The sequence below is a fragment of the Pagrus major genome, chromosome 23 (assembly GCF_040436345.1).
Source record: "Pagrus major chromosome 23, Pma_NU_1.0".
NCBI classification, from domain to species: Eukaryota; Metazoa; Chordata; class Actinopteri; order Spariformes; family Sparidae; genus Pagrus; species Pagrus major.
The window spans coordinates 18,077,076-18,098,175 of record NC_133237.1 but is presented as its reverse complement, the minus strand read 5'-3'; the positions used below and the strand labels follow the sequence as shown (position 1 = coordinate 18,098,175).

Here is a 21,100-nt window from a genome sequence, read left to right as displayed (position 1 = left end):
CAATACATCGTCATTGTTTATTAATTAATGGTGCACGATGTAGGCCATTTGACTGATGGCAAACATTGAAACACTGTCTCTAGAGATGTTTATTTTGGGTCAGCTTCTGACACCTTCTTAAGTACTTAAGATCTAATATACAAAACCTATGATCAGTTTATAAAATAGGATAACTTGTTATGGTTCACCTTGACCAGCTATGACATTAAAATGCTGCTTACATACAAGGTACAAGGTAAATGTATTGTAAATTGTTAAGTCCTTGAGTCCTCTTAGATCTGCTGCATTTATTTTACATGTTTGCACATCAGTTTTTTAATCCCATAATAAAATATAAATAAGCAAATACACAAATAAACCCTTTCACGAGCCATTTCACTGCCTGATGAATACTTTTACTTTTGATACTTACAGAACCTTTGAAGCATAACACGTAATATTTATATTTATATTCTCTAAATATCAAACATTTGATTGGCTTTAAATAAATCTGTGAACTTTCCTCTGTACACACCACACCAAATGAATAATTTTTATGATTTCCTCTACATATTTACTATTATTATTATTATTATCATTATTATTATTATTATTATTATTATTATTATTATTATTATTATTATTACTATTATTATCATTATTATTATTATTATTATTATTACTATTATTTTTATGTATCATTAATTTGCGTTAGCTGCGTTGTCACTGTTCGGCCTTTAGGGGGCGCAGTTGTGATTTTCCTCGGCTTGGATTCGCATAAGCAGATTCAAATATATTTTTTCAACTGTAAAAAATTTACCATTGATAAAGAATTGAGTCGTTAATTCTATTAAATTATATTTAGTTAATTACATTTGAATTTTCTACGCTTGTGTTCCGTATTTTTTTTAAATTTAGTTATCTGGATTGACGAAAGTGCGGATCCGCAATCGGAGGCTGCATTCGCATAACTGATGGAGAACAGGCGAGGCTTTCAGGTTGGTTACGCGATGGCGGCTCGCTCCACAATACAGGGATTTTAAAGCGAAAACAATGGCTTCACCGCTCGGGGAGGCTTGTTGTTGCCTTGGCTAACTACCGGAATGATAGCGACATCATTTTAGCTCGTCAGATTTGCTTTGGCGCAAAATCGGAGACGTCCCTTTTCTGTTAGGGGCTCAGTGTTTTTCTTGTTCGTCTCCCGGGCCTGGCTGTAGCTGCCTACACTGTAGCGGCGGGTTGCTACTCTCGGATGAGCGGGCAGTAGGTCTTGAAGAGGTGAGGTCTGAATTTAGGCGAACTGGAGGGCAAAACAAGTAGGTAGAGCCTAAAAGATAGGTGCGTAACGTGAATGTCACGGATAAATTGTTAGCGATGTGAGCGGAGGGTCAATAAGATCAGAGTTTGACTCCTAACTTGGTGTTTCTTGCTAGTTAGCATTAGCCAGCGGCAGCGTTAACTTGCCCTAGCTAAAGCGAGAAGGCATAAGTAATTTAACATCGGTTGACGTTATCTAACGCAGTAGCTACCGATGATGTGGTTCATGTGGAACCGCTCGGAACCCGATTTCATCTGCATGTATCGTGAACTCTGTCTTGACGCTGGAAAATGCAGTTTCTTAGCATTTTGTTGGTGCAGCTAGCAGGTTGCTAGCTGAACTAACTGCTCAGTGACGTAACGCTGGTCATTGTTTTGACAGCACGCAGCATCTTACTCGAGGCTAGAAACGTCCCGGTTATTATCCTGTTTAATTATTTTTTTGTCTTGGTGTCTTCAAGATTACTATTAACAGGCATTGATCAGAAAAAGTTGGCTAACTGATGTGACGCAGCTGCACGTTCAGTTACGTTATCGGTGTACCTACTGCCAGCGGCCGAATATACTTTGGCTGTAATTACTGCAGCATTTCAGATCAGAATTTCTCTATTCTGCAGATAATTTGTCAAATCTTCGCTTCTCGTGGCGACTGCTCTGCTGAGGTTTTGTCCCCAAGCTGTAGCTGCTGCAATGTCTGAAATCATGGTTTCCCTTTGACATTCAGTTGTAGGATGGATCCAGACGGTGGGGCAGATTCACAAAAAGCTGTCAGTTTGCAGTGGAAGAGCTACAAACTCGTCCAGGACCCAGCCATTCGGCGGGTCACACAGAAAATCTACAGATATGATGGAGTGCATTTCAGTGTGCCAGTGAGTTGAAGTTCACCTTTCTCTAGTCTGTAATGTGTGTGCCTTGAAATGTATCTTTTGAGCCGCAACCTGTATAATTATCCCAGGACTCTGGATTTCCTCCCGTGGGTGAACTGCGGGACCCAAGACCCCGGAGACTATGGTCCAGGTATACAGAGCTGTCCCTGCCAGTGCCGAAGTTTAAGGTGAGAATAGGCGGTCAACATTAATCTCACCCAACACAGTAGCTTCATCTTTTGGCATGACAAATTCTTCTCGCTGATTTTGCCGATTTTCTTCACAGCTCGATGAGTTCTATGTGGGTCCCATACCCCTCAAGGAGGTGACCTTTGCTAGACTTAATGACAACATCAAGGAGCCCTTTTTGGCAGAAATGTGTGCCAAGTTTGGTGAGGTGGAGGAGATGGAAATCCTGTTTCACCCGAAGACTAGGAAGCACTTGGGCCTGGCCAGGGTGTTGTTTACCAGCACCAGAGGAGCCAAGGACACAGTCAAGCAACTGCACAATACTTCTGTCATGGGTAACATCATTCATGCTCAACTGGATATAAAAGGTAAGCTAAAACGCCTTAAAACACATTAAACACTCATTCCCCTCAACACAAATTGAAATATTTATATTAATATTAAGTTTAAAAAGACAAATCCTCCACATTTTACAATCTGTATATACGTATTAATACATAGTAATACACATAGTGAAGCACCATTGGGAGATAGACTTTATACGTAAGCTCTTTATTTAATTCAAGAAAGAGATGTAGTTAATGAGAAAATACTGACGGTGTCTAAAACAAAAAATCCTATTTTTCAATTCCTCTATCTGCACCTTTATCCCAGATATAACAAAGTTACTCACTTGTTCTATGCCCCAATTTCCCACATAATTAAACCAAAATCCGTTACCATGTTTTTGAGATGTCATGCTAACTAACAGACAGTCCTTAAAGCAAATGAGACAAATAAAACAGATTAGCTGACTCTTGGTGGAGGCTTTTAAACCTAATGGAGTTTGTCTTTGAAACCTCATTATAAGTAGATTCCATTTGTGTTGTTGATGAGCTCATTTCACAGCATTTATTTATTTTTGTGCCTTCCGTTATTTTACCCAGGCCAGCAGAGGCAGAAGTATTATGACCTGATAGTGAACGGGTCCTACACTCCTCAGACTGTGCCCCTGGGAGGCAAGGCTTTGACGGACAGGGTCCAGCCTCAGGCCCCAACACAGCCACAGCCACAGCCACAGCCTGACACGGTATTGTCACTTCACTCATTTAATGATCAAATAGAGCTGAATTGTGAATGAATATTAAGTGTTTTTGCAGCATCATTATTATTATAATAAGTCATTGCTTGCACACACTCTGAATCAAATTCAGCGGAATCATAGAGTGAATCATACTTGCTTGATTTCAAAATTTCAATTTCTTTTTGCTGCACAGTCATCAGAAATCAGGCGGAGGCTCTCCAGTGAGCTTGCGGTTTTGGCAGCAGGTGTCCAAGCCCTCACATCAGGTAGCGTCACCCCTTGCTCTGCCGATACTGGGTACAGTGATCAGCGTCTGGATACGCCTCCCTCTGCATCATCTCAGGGAGGTGGAGGAACACCTTACAGCTCCAGATCTGGGACCCCTTTCTCACAAGACTCCGGCTACAGCGGCAACAGGTCAGTCATTGCTGTTTAGCTTATAGAGAGTTTCACATGAGAGTTTTACCTTTGCCTTGCTACTGTCATTATCATGAGGCAAATTCAGATCCCTCAGTCAAAGCTTAGAAACGATATCTTTAGCAAACTGGCAGTAGTGGCACAGGTAGTTTGTAGAAGAGCAGGAATCGGATTCTGATGTTACGTTATTGTGAGTGTCAATCATGCTTCGGTCCAAAAATAGTGATAATTCAAAATCTACTTCATTTTTGTCTTGCAGGCATACTGGCTACAACACTGGCACTTTGGGCAGTGGCTACCCTCCCCAGGACATGCTACCTTCCTCCTCCTCGTCTTCCGCAGTCTCATCTACTGTCGGAGGATACAAAGTGTCTCGCTACTCTGAGGATGCGCAAGAACCTTCAGTGTATCATCGAGGTCGCCCTATGTATCCCCCAACCCCATCATACCGTCCCAACGAGCCGCCGTGCTACCCCCCATACCCCAGTGCTGGAGGGCCTGGGCCACACATAGCGCACCACTCCGCAATGCCTCCACCACCTCTTGCCACCCAGTATGATCAGCCCCCAATGTCAGACAGGGAGCGGGACCGGGACAGAGACTCAGGGGGCCGCTACGGGCCAGGGGCTATTGGCTCCAGAAGGTCATCGTACCACCACCAGCAAGACACAAACTCTTCCTCAAAGTACCATTCCCATCATTCCCATCACCACTCAGAACGCAGGGACGAGAGGGGGTACCGGCGAGACAGCCTGGGCTCTCGATCAGGTGAACACAGCCACCAGAGACACCGCAACCACCACCATTCTCACAACCACCATGGCAGCAGCAGCCGCAGAAGGAGCAGCCATGACCGCGACCGGGATAGAGACAGAGACCGAGACCGGGATAGAGACAGAGACCGAGACAGTGACTACTCCAACAGCTCTGACCCCAGATACAATTCCAATTCTTACCGCTCTTCCTCAAACAGCATGTCTCCTCCCCCCTCATCTTACTCTGCATACTCCTCCTCCAAAGAGCCTGCCCCAGCCCCTCCTCAGGGATTGGACGTTTCCACCCGTCTCGGGGGCACAAGCTTGTCAGAGAGGGGCTCTCTGCCTTCAGTAGGTGCTGAAAAAGACTACCACGCTGGTCATCACAGTGCTCTGCCACCACCTCCTCCACCGCCACCTCCCCTCCCGCCAGCCTCAGTCATTGCAGCGGCTGTAGCTGAGACACTTGGAACACTGGACTTCAACCAGGATAGTCCTGTCCGCGAAGAGCAGTGGACAAAACCTAAGCGCCGTCCAAGCACTCCACCCGTACCGCCAAAGACGCCGCCACCTTCCTCTCCACCCCAGCCCTCCATTGCTTCCTCCTCTACCTCCCCTTCCTCTACCTCCCTCCCACACCATCTTCCCACCTCCTCCTGCTCCCCACCACCCCCTCAACGTGACTCCTCCTCCCCAGAGCCAGATTCCACCAATGAGAGTTTACCATTCGTCTACCACAGCAGCAGCCTTGACTCTCGTATTGAGATGCTCCTAAAGGAACAAAAGGCTAAATTTTCTTTCCTTGCCTCTGACGAAGAAGATGAGGAAGATAGGAAAGAGGAGAAGCAGAGGGGCACGCGGGGGGATGGAGGAGAGCGAAGAGGTGGGTCAGGCGATGTAACAGGAGAGCACACAAGTGGTAATCAGGTGGGAGACAATGGGGAGAAGGACCACAGGAGAAAAGGGGAAAGAGACAGGGATGGACACAGAGGAAGGAAACGGGGAAAGGGGGGAGAAGGTAGGAAGAGTCCCACTGTACTTACAGCAACTACACCATCCTCTTCCACCTACTCCTCCCACATCCTGCCACCAGAGGAACCCCAGCCCCAGGTTGGCCTCACTGGGACTGGAGCTTTGCAGGAGGAGTCTTCACAGGCTGCATCTGCTGATACACGCAGCAGGACAGGAGCGCACACACCACCTTACAATGGACAAAGTCAGGTAAGATCAGTAGCACGTAAATAAAACTACAGGGATCGGACTGTTGGGTCCCAAGTGTCATGGTTGTCAGTAGGGCTGCAACTAACGATTATTTTCATTGTTGATTTTTCTCTAAAATGTTGTTCATTGTCTCCCAAAGCCAAAGATAAAGTCTGCAAATGTCTTGTTTTGTCTTTTTTCTTAAAAAGTGACTTAGACCAATTCGTTGATTTTCAGAATGGTGGCAATTAATGTAATAGTTGACAACTAATTGGTTAATTGATGCAGCTCGAGTTCTCACTTGCCAAATCGTTCTAAAAAATGCTGATATTTATTGCTGTGCTCGTAACACTGGATGTTTGTAGGCAGCTTATTACTTTAGTCAAAGCAACCCAAAAATAAACAAACTAAAAATATTTTTTTGTATTTTTGAACATTTTTGTAAATGGAAAAGGGGTTTTCATTATTATTAAAACGTCTGCAAACGAAGGACTTTTTTCGTGCAAAAGAAGAAAAACAAAGCGAAAAGAAATTACATGTTAAGTACACATGGTAGTAAGTAAGCATAGCATTAATATGCTATGTACGCACACTAAACTCTGAGGTTGTGATTTATCTCTGCAGCTCCACTTTTAAAAGCATGTGGCTTCCCAACTTAAAACAGTCAATTCTGTTGGGTTTTTTTTTCAGTCCTCTCCTCATTCCTCCGGGGAAGACATGGAGATCTCAGACGAGGAGGAGGAGACGACTACCATAACAACGGTGACGACCCACCAGCCCTCAGTCACCTCAGGTTCCTCTCCGTCTTCATCCCAGGCTGCCATGCCTTCACAAACAACAGACCCTTCATCTTCACCCCCACCCATTTCTGACTCTGCACAGCACTTTGGCACCTCCATGCACCCTCCCATACCTTCCTACCCTCCTCATTTGCCTCCTCCACCTCCCCCTGGTTACTCCCTCCAGCCCCCACCTCCCCCAGGGATCCCTCCCCTTCCCCACATGGAGCTGCACCCCGAGTATCCTCCTCCCATGCCCCACCACATGTATGACTATGCCACCTCCATGGAGCTGATGAACCAATACAGCGGTGGAGCTCCTATGTCCTTCCAAATGCAGACCCACATGCTAAGTCGCTTACACCAGATGCGTATGTCGTCATCCAACGGCACCCCAGGCCCTGGTGAGGCAGCCACTGCAGACTACACCTCATACCATCTCCACTCTATGCCACCACCCCATACACACCATCCCTACATGGACCAAGAGGGGAGCGGGGCGGGCTCTCATTACGACCAGGACCACCGCTACATGCCCCCTCACATGCCATACCCTTACCCTGACCCCCACAGTACTCAGATACCCCCCCTTCCACACCATGGCATCCCGCCTCCCCATTCTGGCTGGCCGCCACACGTCTTACCACCACAGTACCCCTCTTACATGCCTCCACCTGGCTATGGCACCATGCTGCCCGGGGATGGAGATGAGTACAGGGCTCCTGGGGAGGCAATGCCCATACTGGCTGAGAATCCGAATGAAGCCACAGTGCAGATGGTCCTGGCTGCTTTGATCCAGGAAATGAAAAACATCATGCAGAGGGACCTGAACCGCAAAATGGTGGAGAACGTTGCCTTTGCAACCTTTGACGAGTGGTGGGAGAGGAAAGAGACTAAGGCCAAGGTAAGGAAGAATAATCGCAACAATGCTGGCATTGTCTTGGTTTTTAGGCTTGCTAATGTGTTTCTTGTGTGAAGGTAAGAAAACGGGTTTATCCACTTCTTTGTACCTTTTTTAAGGGGTTGTTTCATTGAACTATAGACTAAATCTCTTTGAAAATGTCCTTTGCTTCAAGCAGATTGTATGATCTATGTGCAGTGTTGCTACAAATTTGGCAAATTTTCAGTTTAAAAAGATTAAAGATAGGGAAAAGCCTTGTCACTAGCAAGAGGATGTTTTGCTTTCCAAAGCTGTCACTACGTGGCAGTTTCAATTTGCCTTCCTCTCTTGACCACATTGATCAGGGATTGTTATAATGTGAAATACAAAAGGGGAATACAAATTTTAAATTGTAAATATTTTCCGCTTCTAGCCTTTCCAGACAATGGTAAGGGGGGTGTCTGCCTTACGGGATGATGAGAAAAAAGAGGAGAAAGTCAACCGTCCTCGGGAGCCTCTCACGTCTCTTGTGGATTGGGCAAAGAGTGGTGGCGTGGAGGGATTTTCTCTCCGAGGAGCACTACGGCTGCCTTCCTTCAAGGTAAAAGCACCACACTGTGGCAGATCTTGGCCTGTATATCCATGTTTGACAGCTCACCCTCAGATTTGAAAAATTAAAATACCTATATATATATATATATACACACATTCGATTACATATACACTGGCAAGTGTCAATTTTATCAATCAGTAAATGTGTCCTCATCATTGCATACCTTCAATTGGAACCAATGTTATTTACTTTGCATTTTAAAAGAAGACATTCCCTAACAGTAGTGGTTGCAGATTAAAATTTTACATACTTACAGTCCTAAATGCACTGCCAGGACTCCAGCACAATTAATCATATGTTTTGTGTATGTAATGTAATCATATATGGATATAGTCCAAAATATGGGAAAAAATTGCTCTAGTGTATTGTGTCAGATTTTGTGATATAAGTTCATCGTAGTTGTCAAAATTTGCCAGAACTATTGAAGTACTTTCTTGACTGTGTCTGTTGGTTTCTAAAAAAAAATTGTTGGTGTCAAATTGTGTTCAGGTGAAGAGGAAAGAACCTCTCGAGTTTGAAGAGGGAGACATGAAAAGGCCGCGACCCTCAACCCCACCAGACGAGGATGATGAAGGTTTGCCTATATTGAAAATCTTAAATGGATGGTTGAGTTCATAGTTATGCTACATATACCTCTTACACTGTTGTCTTGTTTCCAGCTGCTGAGGGGAGAATGCCAGAGGCAGACCGGCGTGGAGCAGAAAGGGACAACAAGAGGAGGAAAAAGAAGCCAAGAAGTCGTAAACCTTGGGAGCTTGGCAGCGAGGGAGAAGAAACGTCTGACGGCTCCTCGAGTGAAAAGGTGTGTAGTTTTTTTATTATTTTTGTTTGTTCGTTTTTAAAGCAAACAATACAATGCAAAATAAACTAAAGATAAAGCACACGTACAAGTTAGGTACATAAGTAAGTCCTTTTTGAAAATGTATTAATTATGAATTAGTTTGAATGTTTGATTCATATGGCATGTAAGGAGCTGGATTTTTCTTTTGCTTTGTGTTAACATCATGCTCTTACTCTTACTGATTGCTAGATGGCAGCATTTCACTGTGATCTTTTAGTGTTTTAACTAAAGCCTTTTTTATTTGTAGGAGGATGAAGAAGAGGAAAGCGAAAAGGAGTCTGATGGTAAATGACAACTTGTAATGTTATTACTGTGTCTTTGTTTATATGTTTACTTTAAGTCAAGGCAGAAATGATACCAAATTCTTTTCTTTTAGACGATGCCCTTAGTGCTGATAGTGATGATGAGAGCCTCTCCTCGTCATCTGAGGGCTCTTCCTCTTCAGGATCTTCATCTTCATCTTCTTCTGAAGATGAAGAGGAAGGAGAGAGGGCTGATAGTGATGGGCTCGACAGCATGGATGAGTCAACCATGGACAGCACAACTGAGAAGGAGGATGACAGGTATGAAGTTTGAAATTCTGTGCTTTTTCCATGTCGTTGTTTGTTCCATGTCTTTGAGCGTGGCTGAAGGAGATCTAACCTGTTGAACACATTCTGTCAAAGTTACATAATCATATGTGATTCTCATTATGGCTGGTTAAAAAAATGTTCTTCTGTTTTTCTCAGGGAAAATAATGCTGCTGCTGTTCCAAAGACAGAGGTCAAAACAGGTAAGTCCAAAGTTATTGTCAACATCATTAACTACAATACACTCTTTGGAATGTGGCTGTAGCTGCTTCGCAGCTTTAAAAATAGTGCAGCAATTAAAAAATCTGTGAATCAGTCTTTCAAAACTGTCATTTTCTCTCAGGTGAAGCCAAGGACAGCAAAGCAGATGCAACAGCAGCACCGACCAAGCGTCCTCCATCGCCCCCATACCCACGTCCTTCATCCCCTGTTGTCCTTGTGCCCCCTCTCAAGAAACGCAGGAAGACTGTCTCTTTCTCCACAGGCGAGAACGACAGCAAAACGCAGCCGCCAACTGCACCGCTATCTCCGTCTCCCTCACAAGTGGCGGGTGAATCTCTTCTCCTTTCCCCTAGCAAGACTACAGACTCCCCTGTCACTGCTGCGTCAACCCCATCAGCTCGTCCCACTTTGGGCATCCAACTGCTCCCCTTTGCCTCCAAACCAGGTGAAGGCAATGCCCTCATTGTGCCCCCGCCTGGACGAACCCAAGATTCCGAAGAGTCCAAAAAGGGACCACCCATTTCTCCTCAGACCACCCCTGTCAAATCCCCTGGAAAAAGGGGTGCAGGCAAAGACTCCCCCAAATCTCCCGGCCCTCCTGTCATGGTGTGCCGCACTGTGCAGAACCTGCCATTGGACCATGCCTCTATGTGCAGAATGGCCTTCGAGGAGGCCCCTCCTCCACCTCCTGTCAACAAACGGTCCAGAGGCAGGCCGCGGACGACCAGCTTGTCTGCTTCTTCCTGTCACTCACTCAGAGAGGAAGATGATGAGGAAGAAAGTGAGCAGAGGTTGAGACTTAGGGAGCAGCTGGGGGCATCAAGCCTACTGCAGCTGGCCTCAGCTTCAACCACTGACCTGTCTGTGTTGGCTGATGTAGCCCTGAAAATGGACCCTGACGCTGGGGACTCAGAAGAGACGGAGACATCTGATGAGGCAGAGGAGCAGAAGATGGAAGAGGATCTCTTCTCACCAGAGTCACTGGCTCTGGTAATGAGCCCAGAGTGTGTAATTGTCCTTATGGAGCACAACTACTGCAAACCCCCTGTTCTCCAAGTACCACCTGGTACCAAAAGGACTTCCTCCAAAGACTCCTCTGTCTTGCTCCCAGCAGACCTCAACACAATTTCTGGGGTGCTTGAAGCACCAGAGGAGGTCATTGGAGAGGCATTACCATCCAGGGGAGATACAGGAGAATACTTACCTTCAATGGGAGTTCTTTGTGCGTCTGAGGATGCTGGCCAGGCTGCAGGTCTACCTCCATCGTCAAAGAAGGTCATGGTTAGCAAAGGTTATGAACTTGAAAAGGACAAGAGCAAAAAGAGGAGAAGAAAAGACAAAGAAAACGTTGAGGTTCCTCACACAAAAAAACAGAAGGAGCAGCCGGGCAAGAAACAGAAGAAGCGGAAACTAGAGGTGCGTGGGACTTCTTGTTTTTTCCTGTAAATGCTTGTGGATGTTGTTACCGTAGACGTAGTGTGTCATAGGTAACAATATGTCACAACAGACATGCTGACACAATAGAAATACTGTATGACTCATCTGCAGGTCCAATTTTAAGTTATGTGTTGGTGGCACGCAAACGTTTGATGTTTTTATGGTAATGCCATCAGGGTTTTTCCCTGGGAAAAAAAGTGACAAGATCCCACAAAATTTCCCAACTATATTAAATTAAAGTATCAATCAATGGGAATATCAACATGTTACAGAACTACAGTATATTTTAATATGATAAAAAAGTAAAGAACTGTTTTTAAACTGGCTTGACAAGATTTATATTGCCACCATTGTATCCTGTCTGTGTGATGAATTGGAGTTCGTGGACAGAAGATGTTTTTGGAGCAGAGATGTGCCCCTGTGCTCCTCTCTGTCATAACACTAATTAGCGTTGCTGATGTAATCAACACAACCTACTGACGCTGCCTCAGTGTTTTAGAAATGTGTTCAGTTGGTGTTTAGAAAACTTCAGGCTAATGTCAGGCGGGTACTTGGCCAACAGCCTAAACCTCCTGTTAACTTCCATGCTTGTGCAGTGAGATTTTCCTCATGCATGCCAGGCTGATTATAACTAATTGAGCCATTTGCTTCAAACAGAAAAAAACAGAAGGTTTTCTGTTTTGCTGCATGCTTTTTCTGTTGATTACTGCGAAACAAACGTACAGTTTAGTACATGATCTATTCGTGTCATCTCAATCAGACAGATCCTCAGGAATCTCTTCTGTGCATGTTAACCATGAAGATTAATGTTAATGACCCAACATACATACATATATATACACACACAAACATATATATATATATACATACACATATGTGTAATCTGGTAAATCCAAGTCTGTTACTTAATTTGTACTGAACCTTAAACAGACTAGAAAGCAGAAGGCAACAATGGATGTGGTAACACAGCCTTAGTGCTTGTGCCTACTTGTGCTCCGTTTGTTACTTGGTAGTAATATTCCTCTTCCTCTCTGCAGGACTCAGAGGAAGATGTGGATGTGGAGGAGCTGGAGTCTGGGGAACTGTCCAGCTCTGACACAGATGATGAGATGGTTGAAGAGTTGAGGAAGAGTGAGCGCCTCTTTCTGCAGGAGGCAGGGGTAACATCATCCCAGCGCTGGCCAAAACCTGTCCCAGCACCCCAGCCATTAACTTTGAAGTTCGACAACCGCAGTGAGTTTGAGCAGATGACCATCCTTTATGACATCTGGAACTCCGGTCTGGACGGCGAAGACTTGATGTTGCTGAAGAAGACTTATGAGAAGCTGCTGCAGGACGACCACAGTTCTGACTGGCTCAATGATACTCACTGGGTCACCCACACTAATATCCTTATCAATGACTACTGTCTGCTCTAAATATGTGTGTGTGATTGCCATGAAAATTACCTCCCAATTACCAATGTTCAGACCATCAATGGTTTTTCAATCAATAAGTAGCCCACATAGTCTTTTTTTGTCTTTTAATGGATAAAGTGTGTTATGTCTTCATATGTCTGTGTGGTTTCCTGCTGTTGTCCTTGACCTTTGAGCTGCACTAACCAATTTGCCGAACCCTCGGCGTAAGAAGAAGAGCGCAGCTGGACAGCTTCGTGAGCATGTGACCGGTTGTGCCAGGAGTGAGGGCTACTATGCCATCAGCCGCAAGGAGAAGGATGTCTATCTGGACCTGGACCTGCCCGAGCAGGTCATACGAGAGGTGGAGAATGTCGACACTTCGGTAGGCTCACACTTTCAGTCTTTGACAGTATTATCCATTTGTTGCAGTAAAGTCATATTTTTTATTTACCACCGTTATAATTCTTAGAGAGGCGTTTGTAACAGCAATGGACTTGAATCTATGGTTCGCCAATGATTTTGCCAATTGATTTTCAAAATATTAGCCTGTTGAGGTCTGTTGTTCTGACATTATCAGACAAACAATAGACAAATAAAGTTAAATAATGAAGATATAAACTTTAAACTATACAAGAATTGTCTTAACTATAAAGCAGAGCTTTTCAAGTTTGGTCCGTCCATTTCTTTCAAGATTCCAGCCAGCATCAGGCTGGATTACTTGGACTCAGCTTGTTGAGTTAATATTCACCATTAATCTTGATAATGGCTTGCACAAAATGTCTTTAAATAAATATTGAGAGCGCAGGATAAAATGCAGCCCAGACGTCAAGCTCTAAAAGTAAAGACAAGCATGATTATTAGCAAATTGAAACCCTCTTTATCAGGCTTGCAATGATGTTTAGACTGTTACTGTGGAAATATGGTGGGCTTGATTGTTTGGAAAGTTCAGGCGAAGTTCTCAAGAAGTCCTCATGTACTTCCAAATAAACTAAGTTGTGGAAAGAATGATATTCTCCAGCTCTGCGCTGGGGTCCAGTGTCAGGGGGTCTAGTGGTTGCTGAATATGGTTATTGTTGAAAGTTAATGTGATGCTTGATAAAACCCCTTCGGAGTTTAATTGGCAGGAATATTTAAAGTGAGTACAATTGGCCACAGTCATTTGGATCCATTTAACTAACAATTTTGGGGGAGAGGATTTCCGCAGGCTAGAGATGAATGGTGATGGATGTTTGGAACAGTGATGTGGCTTGCAACGTCATAACTTAACCATTTGTGTTGAGATGTTTTGCACAATTAGAGGATATGGTAACAAATTTCATTAGACACAAAAAGTAATCTTAAAATCTTCGGTCATTATTACTCCTGTCACCTTAACCCAGATAGTCTCTGCAGTAGTAGACAGACAGATACAATAAACTGGAAGTACACTATCTAGAGTTATATTTCAATTTAGGGTATTTAGAAAATCCTATATACTATCTGACATTCATTTTAAATGTTTATTATAACGTCAGAATTCACATTGTAATTATGCAAGTGCACTGATGCTACATCTTGTCGTCATCACCTATGTGATCTGCATTTACCTATACTTTCAATTTATTGGTTTGTGGCATTGGTCTTCTGTCTTATCGTATCCTCTGTCTTTCTCTTCCTCTCAGATGGAAAATAATCAAAAAGTGACCTTTCCCCATATGCTATTGCAGTCATTTTTCCTTTTTCCAGTTCTGATGACAACCTGCCAGAGTTGATTTTATTTGGTCTGTCCAAACCATCCAAAAAAATGTTTTCACGCCCAAAAGGAAACCAAACCATGGCTTAATTTGATCTGGACTGAGACTAGCTCTTTTCATTGGTCCATGGTTGGGTTGTTTGATCTGGACAGTGCTCCAGGGGAGCTTTCACGCCTGTAATTTTGATTTGGCTCAAAGTTAAAAGTCTGAAAGTCCTGACCAAACGACGGAAGTAGTAGAAGTGAAAGGCCCCTCAGTGCTGTTTTGTGAAGGAATTTGTGCTGCATCTCTGCAAGAAAGGTGCTATATAAATGAAGTCATTTTTATTGGATGATAAAATATAACATGTTATTGAAAATCTAAGGATAAAACCCTTTTTGCACAAATTTTACAAGTAAATATAAAGTAAATGATGTGCGACACTTGCTGAAGTATAACCGAATGAAACAAATGGCTGACAGATGTTTGGAGTGCTCGAAAAACAATTAAAAAAACAATGAGGGGAGGCTTATTTGCTGGAGAGCTTGTGCACAGAAAAAAAACATGGAATTCAGCATCGTCCACATCACAAGTAAAACTCAAGCTGTACCACTGACTGGCAGCATTTGGTTTAGCAACATTTGGAAGCAGTCTGTGGTCTGAGCCACACAGCACATTGTCTTAAAGGCTCTCAAAATATCACCATTTGCTCCTGTCACTGGATTTAATTTACAAACAGCATGCTTTAAATCAAGCAACCAAAATCAAACTGATCCCCCACATTATGAAAAGCTTCCGGAGGGAGCAACATTTAATATCTGCTCACCAAATCCACCAGATTCAAAAACATTTTTGTTCCTGACAACATTAAGTGATTTTCAACCCCAAACCACCGTTACACATGTGTGCCTTGTGTCATGTGTATGGTGTACTCACTCTTTCTGTCTCTCGCTTTCACACTTTTTTCTTCCCATTTTTAGTCGTTTTCCTGCTTTCATTTTCAGCATATTTGCTTTTCTTAATTAATTCTTGGTTCCTTAGATAAAAATATCTGTTCCTTGTTGTTAGGGAAGGTAGGAACACTGAGGTCATTTGTAAACAGCTGGATTTTCCAGCAATGTGTTTTCCATTCTGGCTTTGTGTGGTGTCTTATCACCATGGAGAAAAGCAGAAGAGAAAGAATTGCCTGTGCTTATATTCTCAGCACAGGCAATTCAGATTTTTGTCACCCAGGGCATATTGTTTTGGTGTAGCCTCAGTGTTTATAGTGATACAATATCACTGACTGAGCACAAAATGAGATGTAAGAGCACCACATAAGTCAGCATCTTTGATGTCCTGATCAAAGTAGCCCAGCAATTTTAAGGTATTAGCTCTGTTCTGAAAACAGTCTGTACCTGTTGCCTCCCAGGTGCGCAGGGATGTGGTTTGGTCTACTTGGTGGTCTGTCTGTACAGGTGTAAACAGTGAAAATGTTTTCAAAGCACAGACTGGTGGTGTTCTTCAGAACAAAATATATGTTTGTGGTACGCACTCAGTCTTTAATTATATTATATTATAACTAATATGTAACTTTTCAGGTTGACCAATATGAACTTTGGATGGTACATTCCTTCTCGTCAGTCAGTTTACTGTTACAATATTTGGCATGCATGAAGCTACCTCGGCTACTGAGTTGAAAACACACAAAAGCAAAAATATGTGTTGATGTAGGTCATCTTTTTTTCTTGTCATTAGCATCGTTGTTGTTTCTATGACTTTGAGAGAGTTGCTAGCTACTACCTACAACAACATGGTATGAGCTGTAACAGCCATTGACTAAACAGGTAATAATTGTTGTTAGGCTATATTCATCATTGGTAAGGGTCTCTTCAGGGGATTCATTTGCAAAGAAATATAAATTAAAACAGTAGGAAAACATGCATTATCTTGAAAACATGACATAACCAAGGGACATGGACCAAAGATAGAGCTCCTTCAGTTTTATATTTTTTATATCACTTCTGAAGCTGTATTTCATACATTTGGGCTTTCTTCATGATTTGTAGTAGGTTTAAAATTTATCTCACCGTTGTGGTGTTGAATAGTTTTAGCTTCAACTTTTGTTTAATATTAGATTCCATGTCTTGTTTATCTTATCTGCCACACCTAAGCCTGGAGAAGATCGTGTGTGTGTGTGTGTGTGTGTGTGTGTGTGTGTGTGTGTGTGTGTGTGTGTGTGTGTGTGTGTGTGTGTGTGTGTGTGTGTGTGTGTGTGTGTGTGTGTGTGTGTGTGTGTGTCTGTTCACAGCTATTCTTGCAACTGGACGCATCAGTCTAATATCTTATGTGCACATTTATGACTGTATGTTCTTGTGGTCGCAGTGATTCGCAGTTTTCGATAAACCTATGTTATTGCAACACCTGGCTCAGTTTGCCCCCAGACACATCTTGTGGGGATCTGCGCTCCATATTGAACTGTATGCAGTGATGAAATGTTTGTAACTTGCCTTCATCCCTTCTCTTGTCATCTGGCCAAGAGTCTTATCTTTAGTCTTATCTTTAGTCTTAACAATTGGTGTCCAAATGAACTTGATCCACACCAACATGGCTGTTACAAATTTAAGGTCAAAGTGTTTCTCCAGCTCAAGGCCATATGATAACATGATATTGTGCCCCCTCTTAACGCTAGCTGCTGTCTGTTTTCTGCCAGGGAGCTAACAGGGTCCTATCAGAGAGACGATCAGAGCAGCGCCGCCTCCTCACTGTCATTGGCACCACGGCTGTCATGGACTCTGACCTGCTCAAACTCAACCAGCTTAAGGTACGGTTACAGCCAGTAACAACCATGGAATCTAATGTACCTACTCAGATACTTGTTGTTTTCATGAAACTCCAGTCTGGTCCTGGTCCGAGGTGCATTGTTTCTGAAATAAGAGGAGATCATATTCCTCAATGTCGTTATTTTGCTGTCTTCTGCTTTTTTCTTTAACATATTAAACCTTAAGTCTTTGCTTACTAAACAATACTATCTCCTCTAGTTGCCACCATAAAATTGTTGTTTATCCACAGCAAATTTTGTGCTAGTCTTAAGCAAACGCAAACTCTGTTGAACATACAGAAAGGAGAAATAGTCTTGATGACTAAGAGTTTATTTATCAGTCAGAATCTACTTACAAAATCACAGTCGCTCAAACAGAAATTACTTAAATCAGCATTTTCTGCTTACATGTTCCATGGACCAGGTTGGAGTTTCATTAAAACCTTAAGTATATATTCTTGTAAGGCCTACATGCTTTTTAGATGTTTACCGAGACCTTTGTTACAATGAGTTTTGTCTGTCCTTGTGCAGTTCCGCAAGAAGAGGCTTCGTTTTGGACGCAGTAGGATCCACGAGTGGGGCCTGTTCGCCATGGAGCCCATTGCTGCTGATGAGATGGTCATCGAGTATGTGGGGCAAAACATCAGACAGGTACTGCTTCAAGTCTGTTTCAGTCTGTGCTGAACCAGTGACATCCCATGCAGCCATTAATTGTCCAAATATTAATTTCATTCGGGCCTCTATATAGTTGAAGCTACAACATTTGCATAATACACCTGCGTTGTTGGTGCATTATAATAAAAAGCACTGTAAGTATAACACTAAATCAAATGTTTCTCATGCACCTTTTTATATGCACGTCTGTTGTGGTTGGTTGGGTTTTAATATAGTATCAGTGAGCAAATGTTTGTGTCTCATGTTTCCAGATGGTGGCTGACAATCGAGAGAAGCGGTACGCACAGCAGGGCATTGGGAGCAGCTACTTGTTCAGAGTGGACCACGACACAATTATAGATGCCACCAAATGTGGCAACCTGGCTCGATTCATCAACCACTGCTGCACGGTGAGTCTAAACCTATTTAATCAACACTGATATGGGTTATAGCAAGCAGGCTATTACATATGACTAGTTATAATGTTCTTTATTCCTGGTGCTGTCACTCATTAGTCTTTCATTACTTTGTTCCTCCAGCCAAACTGCTACGCCAAGGTAATCACCATAGAGTCCCAGAAAAAGATCGTGATCTACTCGAAGCAGGCCATCGCCGTCAATGAAGAGATCACCTACGACTACAAATTCCCCCTCGAGGAGAACAAGATTCCCTGCCTGTGTGGAACAGAGAATTGCCGTGGGACACTCAACTAGTGGACACACTTCTCTTCCTCACTTGCCAACAGCCAGCCAGACCCAGACACCCCCTGTTTCACCCTCCTCCTCAGAGTGTACCTCGAAACAAAGCCACCCTCTGAAACCCCCTTGCCACTCCTCCGGATGGCTTCACAGCCGTCCTCAGAATACCCAGGAAACAGAGACGCACACACTTGCACTTTTCACGCACATTTTACTTTCACTTGGCAGTTTCACAAGCCAGTGTGTGTGGGGTTTTTGTTACCTGGCATTTGAAAACAATGAGGACGGTCTCCGTTTCACCTTTTACTCTACTGTGGCAGTATTGTGTAACTAGAATGGGTAATTGGTTGTGACCAAGTTGTTTCCAACAGCCTGGCATGAAAGGTCTTTCTATCACAACGCCAATATCCGTTTGAAGGAAGAAAACTGAAAAAACACTGGTATTCTATGTCTACGTCCGCTCACATTATCTACAGCCTGGATCACTCTTCCAGTGTCCCTGCACCCTCCCACCCACACAGATCCGCACATAGACGCACAGGAATATCAGATAAATTCAGGGTTTTTAAAAGCGCCTGTTAAGGGCGTACTTTTAAGCTGACAAACTTCAATCAATTTGGTCTTCAGTTATGCAAGATTTCCAAGTGTGAAGATTCTTTTGGAGCTTTTTTTCTTAATTTCATTTCATAGTATTATATATTAATATTACTATTGCTGTTATTGATGGTATTTAGTTGCAGTCGCTGTGAGAATCTTACAGTGAAATATGCTTCAGTGTACCCACCCACTGTCCTCAGTGGATTCACCAGCCACTATAAAACATTATTTCCCCTCTCCACTGTGCATTACTCTCCTGATTTGCCATAGCACTCTGCCTGGATAAAAGTATAGTCCTTAGAACTATTGTTTTTAACCCACCATGAAAATATGTCAGTTAAGTTGTAGCTAAATGTGTTTTATTTTTACATGGCTGCTGAATTTTTGTCTGCAGGATCAGCACAACAGAGAATTGGCCCGTGATTTTTCTTTTTTCCCCCAGTTTATAGCAATGTCACCAAAACATCTTGTGAGGAGAACTTGTGTTTGTTTGATAGGATCTCTCTCTTTGTGTCCGTCTGTCTGTATGTGTTAAGTTGTTCCTTCCATCTTATTCTCTTTTTTTTTTGTTTCAACCAGCAAATGTCAGATTCCTACTCAAACAGAAGGTGAAGTGCAAGTTCTTCTTTCCTCAATCCTTAAAGCAAAGATCACCACCAAACTCTCGCAGGTCCCTAGTAAAAATGCTGTGGTCGGTGTTTAACTTAGTCTGTGCTACAAATGTTTTTAAAAGGCACATTTTTTTGATTAGTTCAGGTCTCTTCAGAGGTTTAGTTTAGAAAATTCTTCTTCCACTGTTTTGTGGGCCTTTCCAGAATGCATTAGTATGTATTCTACTTGTGTGTGGACTCGTTCCCCCCCACACAAAACATCCCTCCCTGAAACATTAATCGGCTTATGGCAAACAACTGTCATGCTTACGATCTGTTTGCAGTGTAGATGGGTGGAAGGTATTTATAGATAAAGCTCAGCAGGTTTGTGACACGCTGCAGACAGCAAGATGTATATGGCCCTCATGTTGTCTCTGTTTTTCATATGGCTATGGCCGTCCAAAGTTTAACTTTCATTTTGAACTTTTAACTAGCAGAAGACTCTTTATTTTGTTCCCTCCCAAACAGGAAAAATGTGTAAGATATTTTTTGTTGCGGTGAAAGCCTTTCAGTACAAACCAACCCTCTTTACTACAGGACAAAAAGATGAAAGGAAAAAAAAAATCAAAGAAGTACATGTAAATATTGTAGAGGTGTTTGTTTCTCGTAGAAACACACTGATTTCAAGCTGTAAATATGTTGTTCCTTTTCCTCACTCCATGAGGAGGAAACATGTACATACCTTCCATTCATTTATTTTTTATTGTTTTTCCTTTTAATTTGATGATTATTTTAATATTATTTGCAATATTTCTCTTGTATTAATGCGTTGGACCCTTTATTAATGGTGCATTAAAATATTTTTTAAATAAATGAAAACCTCATGTTGTCTTTCAATAACTTTGTGTCATACTACTGTAAGAAGCACTAAAGTTCAGCCAGTGTGGGAAGACAAGTATTGTTTGTCTTAAGGATCCTTACAGCCAATTGGGAGGTTTTTACATACCAGACAGACGGTGCATATAAATAACTTGCTGATAAACTGTGGTGTTTTAACAGGAAGTTGCTTGCGTGGTGGAAACTACAAAGTCCTATTTCCTCCTTGACAGAGTTGAAATCATCCTGTTCTGCACCTGCAACTCTGATGTTTCCTGTTGAGAGAAACATGAGAGGAAGTGCTGAAATCTGACCTACAAACGCTAGATTTCATAAGTCACCAGATGACGACAGGGAAAGGAGAGCTGCTGAAGCTCACGGCACAGATGGTGACCTGAGTCGGAAAGGGTTATCAGGCTGACAAAACATCTGCTAAACCTGCTAGGTGTATCATTCTGTTAAAATCAGGGAGTCTGGTAATTCTGGGGTGGACTTCTTACCAGAACTGAACTGAAGTCATGAAACAATACTTCACATGTTTTTGTTGAAAATGGAATGCTGTTTTCCTCTGAGTCACAAATAAGGCTGGTTGAAACTGGAAACGGCAGGACATTGCCTCTTGATAGTCACGTACAAATATAGTGCTTGA

The 21,100-nt window shown here is 42.8% G+C and overlaps 1 protein-coding gene across 1 annotated transcript; it reads left to right on the top strand.

Moving 5' to 3' along the window:
- Positions 1–1,008: 1,008 nt before the first annotated feature.
- On the top strand, positions 1,009–20,439 carry setd1a (SET domain containing 1A, histone lysine methyltransferase). Its single transcript, XM_073493983.1, has 21 exons — positions 1,009–1,257; positions 2,021–2,165; positions 2,252–2,350; positions 2,449–2,719; positions 3,278–3,420; positions 3,608–3,831; positions 4,091–5,807; positions 6,477–7,469; positions 7,879–8,046; positions 8,548–8,632; positions 8,718–8,860; positions 9,147–9,183; positions 9,276–9,462; positions 9,628–9,671; positions 9,812–11,106; positions 12,165–12,513; positions 12,725–12,906; positions 16,929–17,039; positions 17,568–17,687; positions 17,963–18,100; positions 18,230–20,439. The coding sequence occupies exons 2-21, from the start codon at positions 2,028–2,030 to the stop codon at positions 18,401–18,403; spliced, it is 6,618 nt and encodes a 2,205-aa protein (XP_073350084.1). The 5' UTR covers positions 1,009–1,257; positions 2,021–2,027; the 3' UTR covers positions 18,404–20,439.
- Positions 20,440–21,100: the final 661 nt, after the last annotated feature.

Bases quoted from the DNA above. Each gene is read 5' to 3' on its own strand.
- setd1a (XM_073493983.1), top strand. From the start codon at position 2,028: ATGGATCCAGACGGTGGGGCAGATTCACAAAAAGCTGTCAGTTTGCAG. The intron at 2,351-2,448 runs GTGAGAATAGGC...TTTTCTTCACAG, and splicing joins TGCCAGTGCCGAAGTTTAAG to CTCGATGAGTTCTATGTGGG. The intron at 5,808-6,476 runs GTAAGATCAGTA...TTTTTTTTTCAG, and splicing joins CTTACAATGGACAAAGTCAG to TCCTCTCCTCATTCCTCCGG.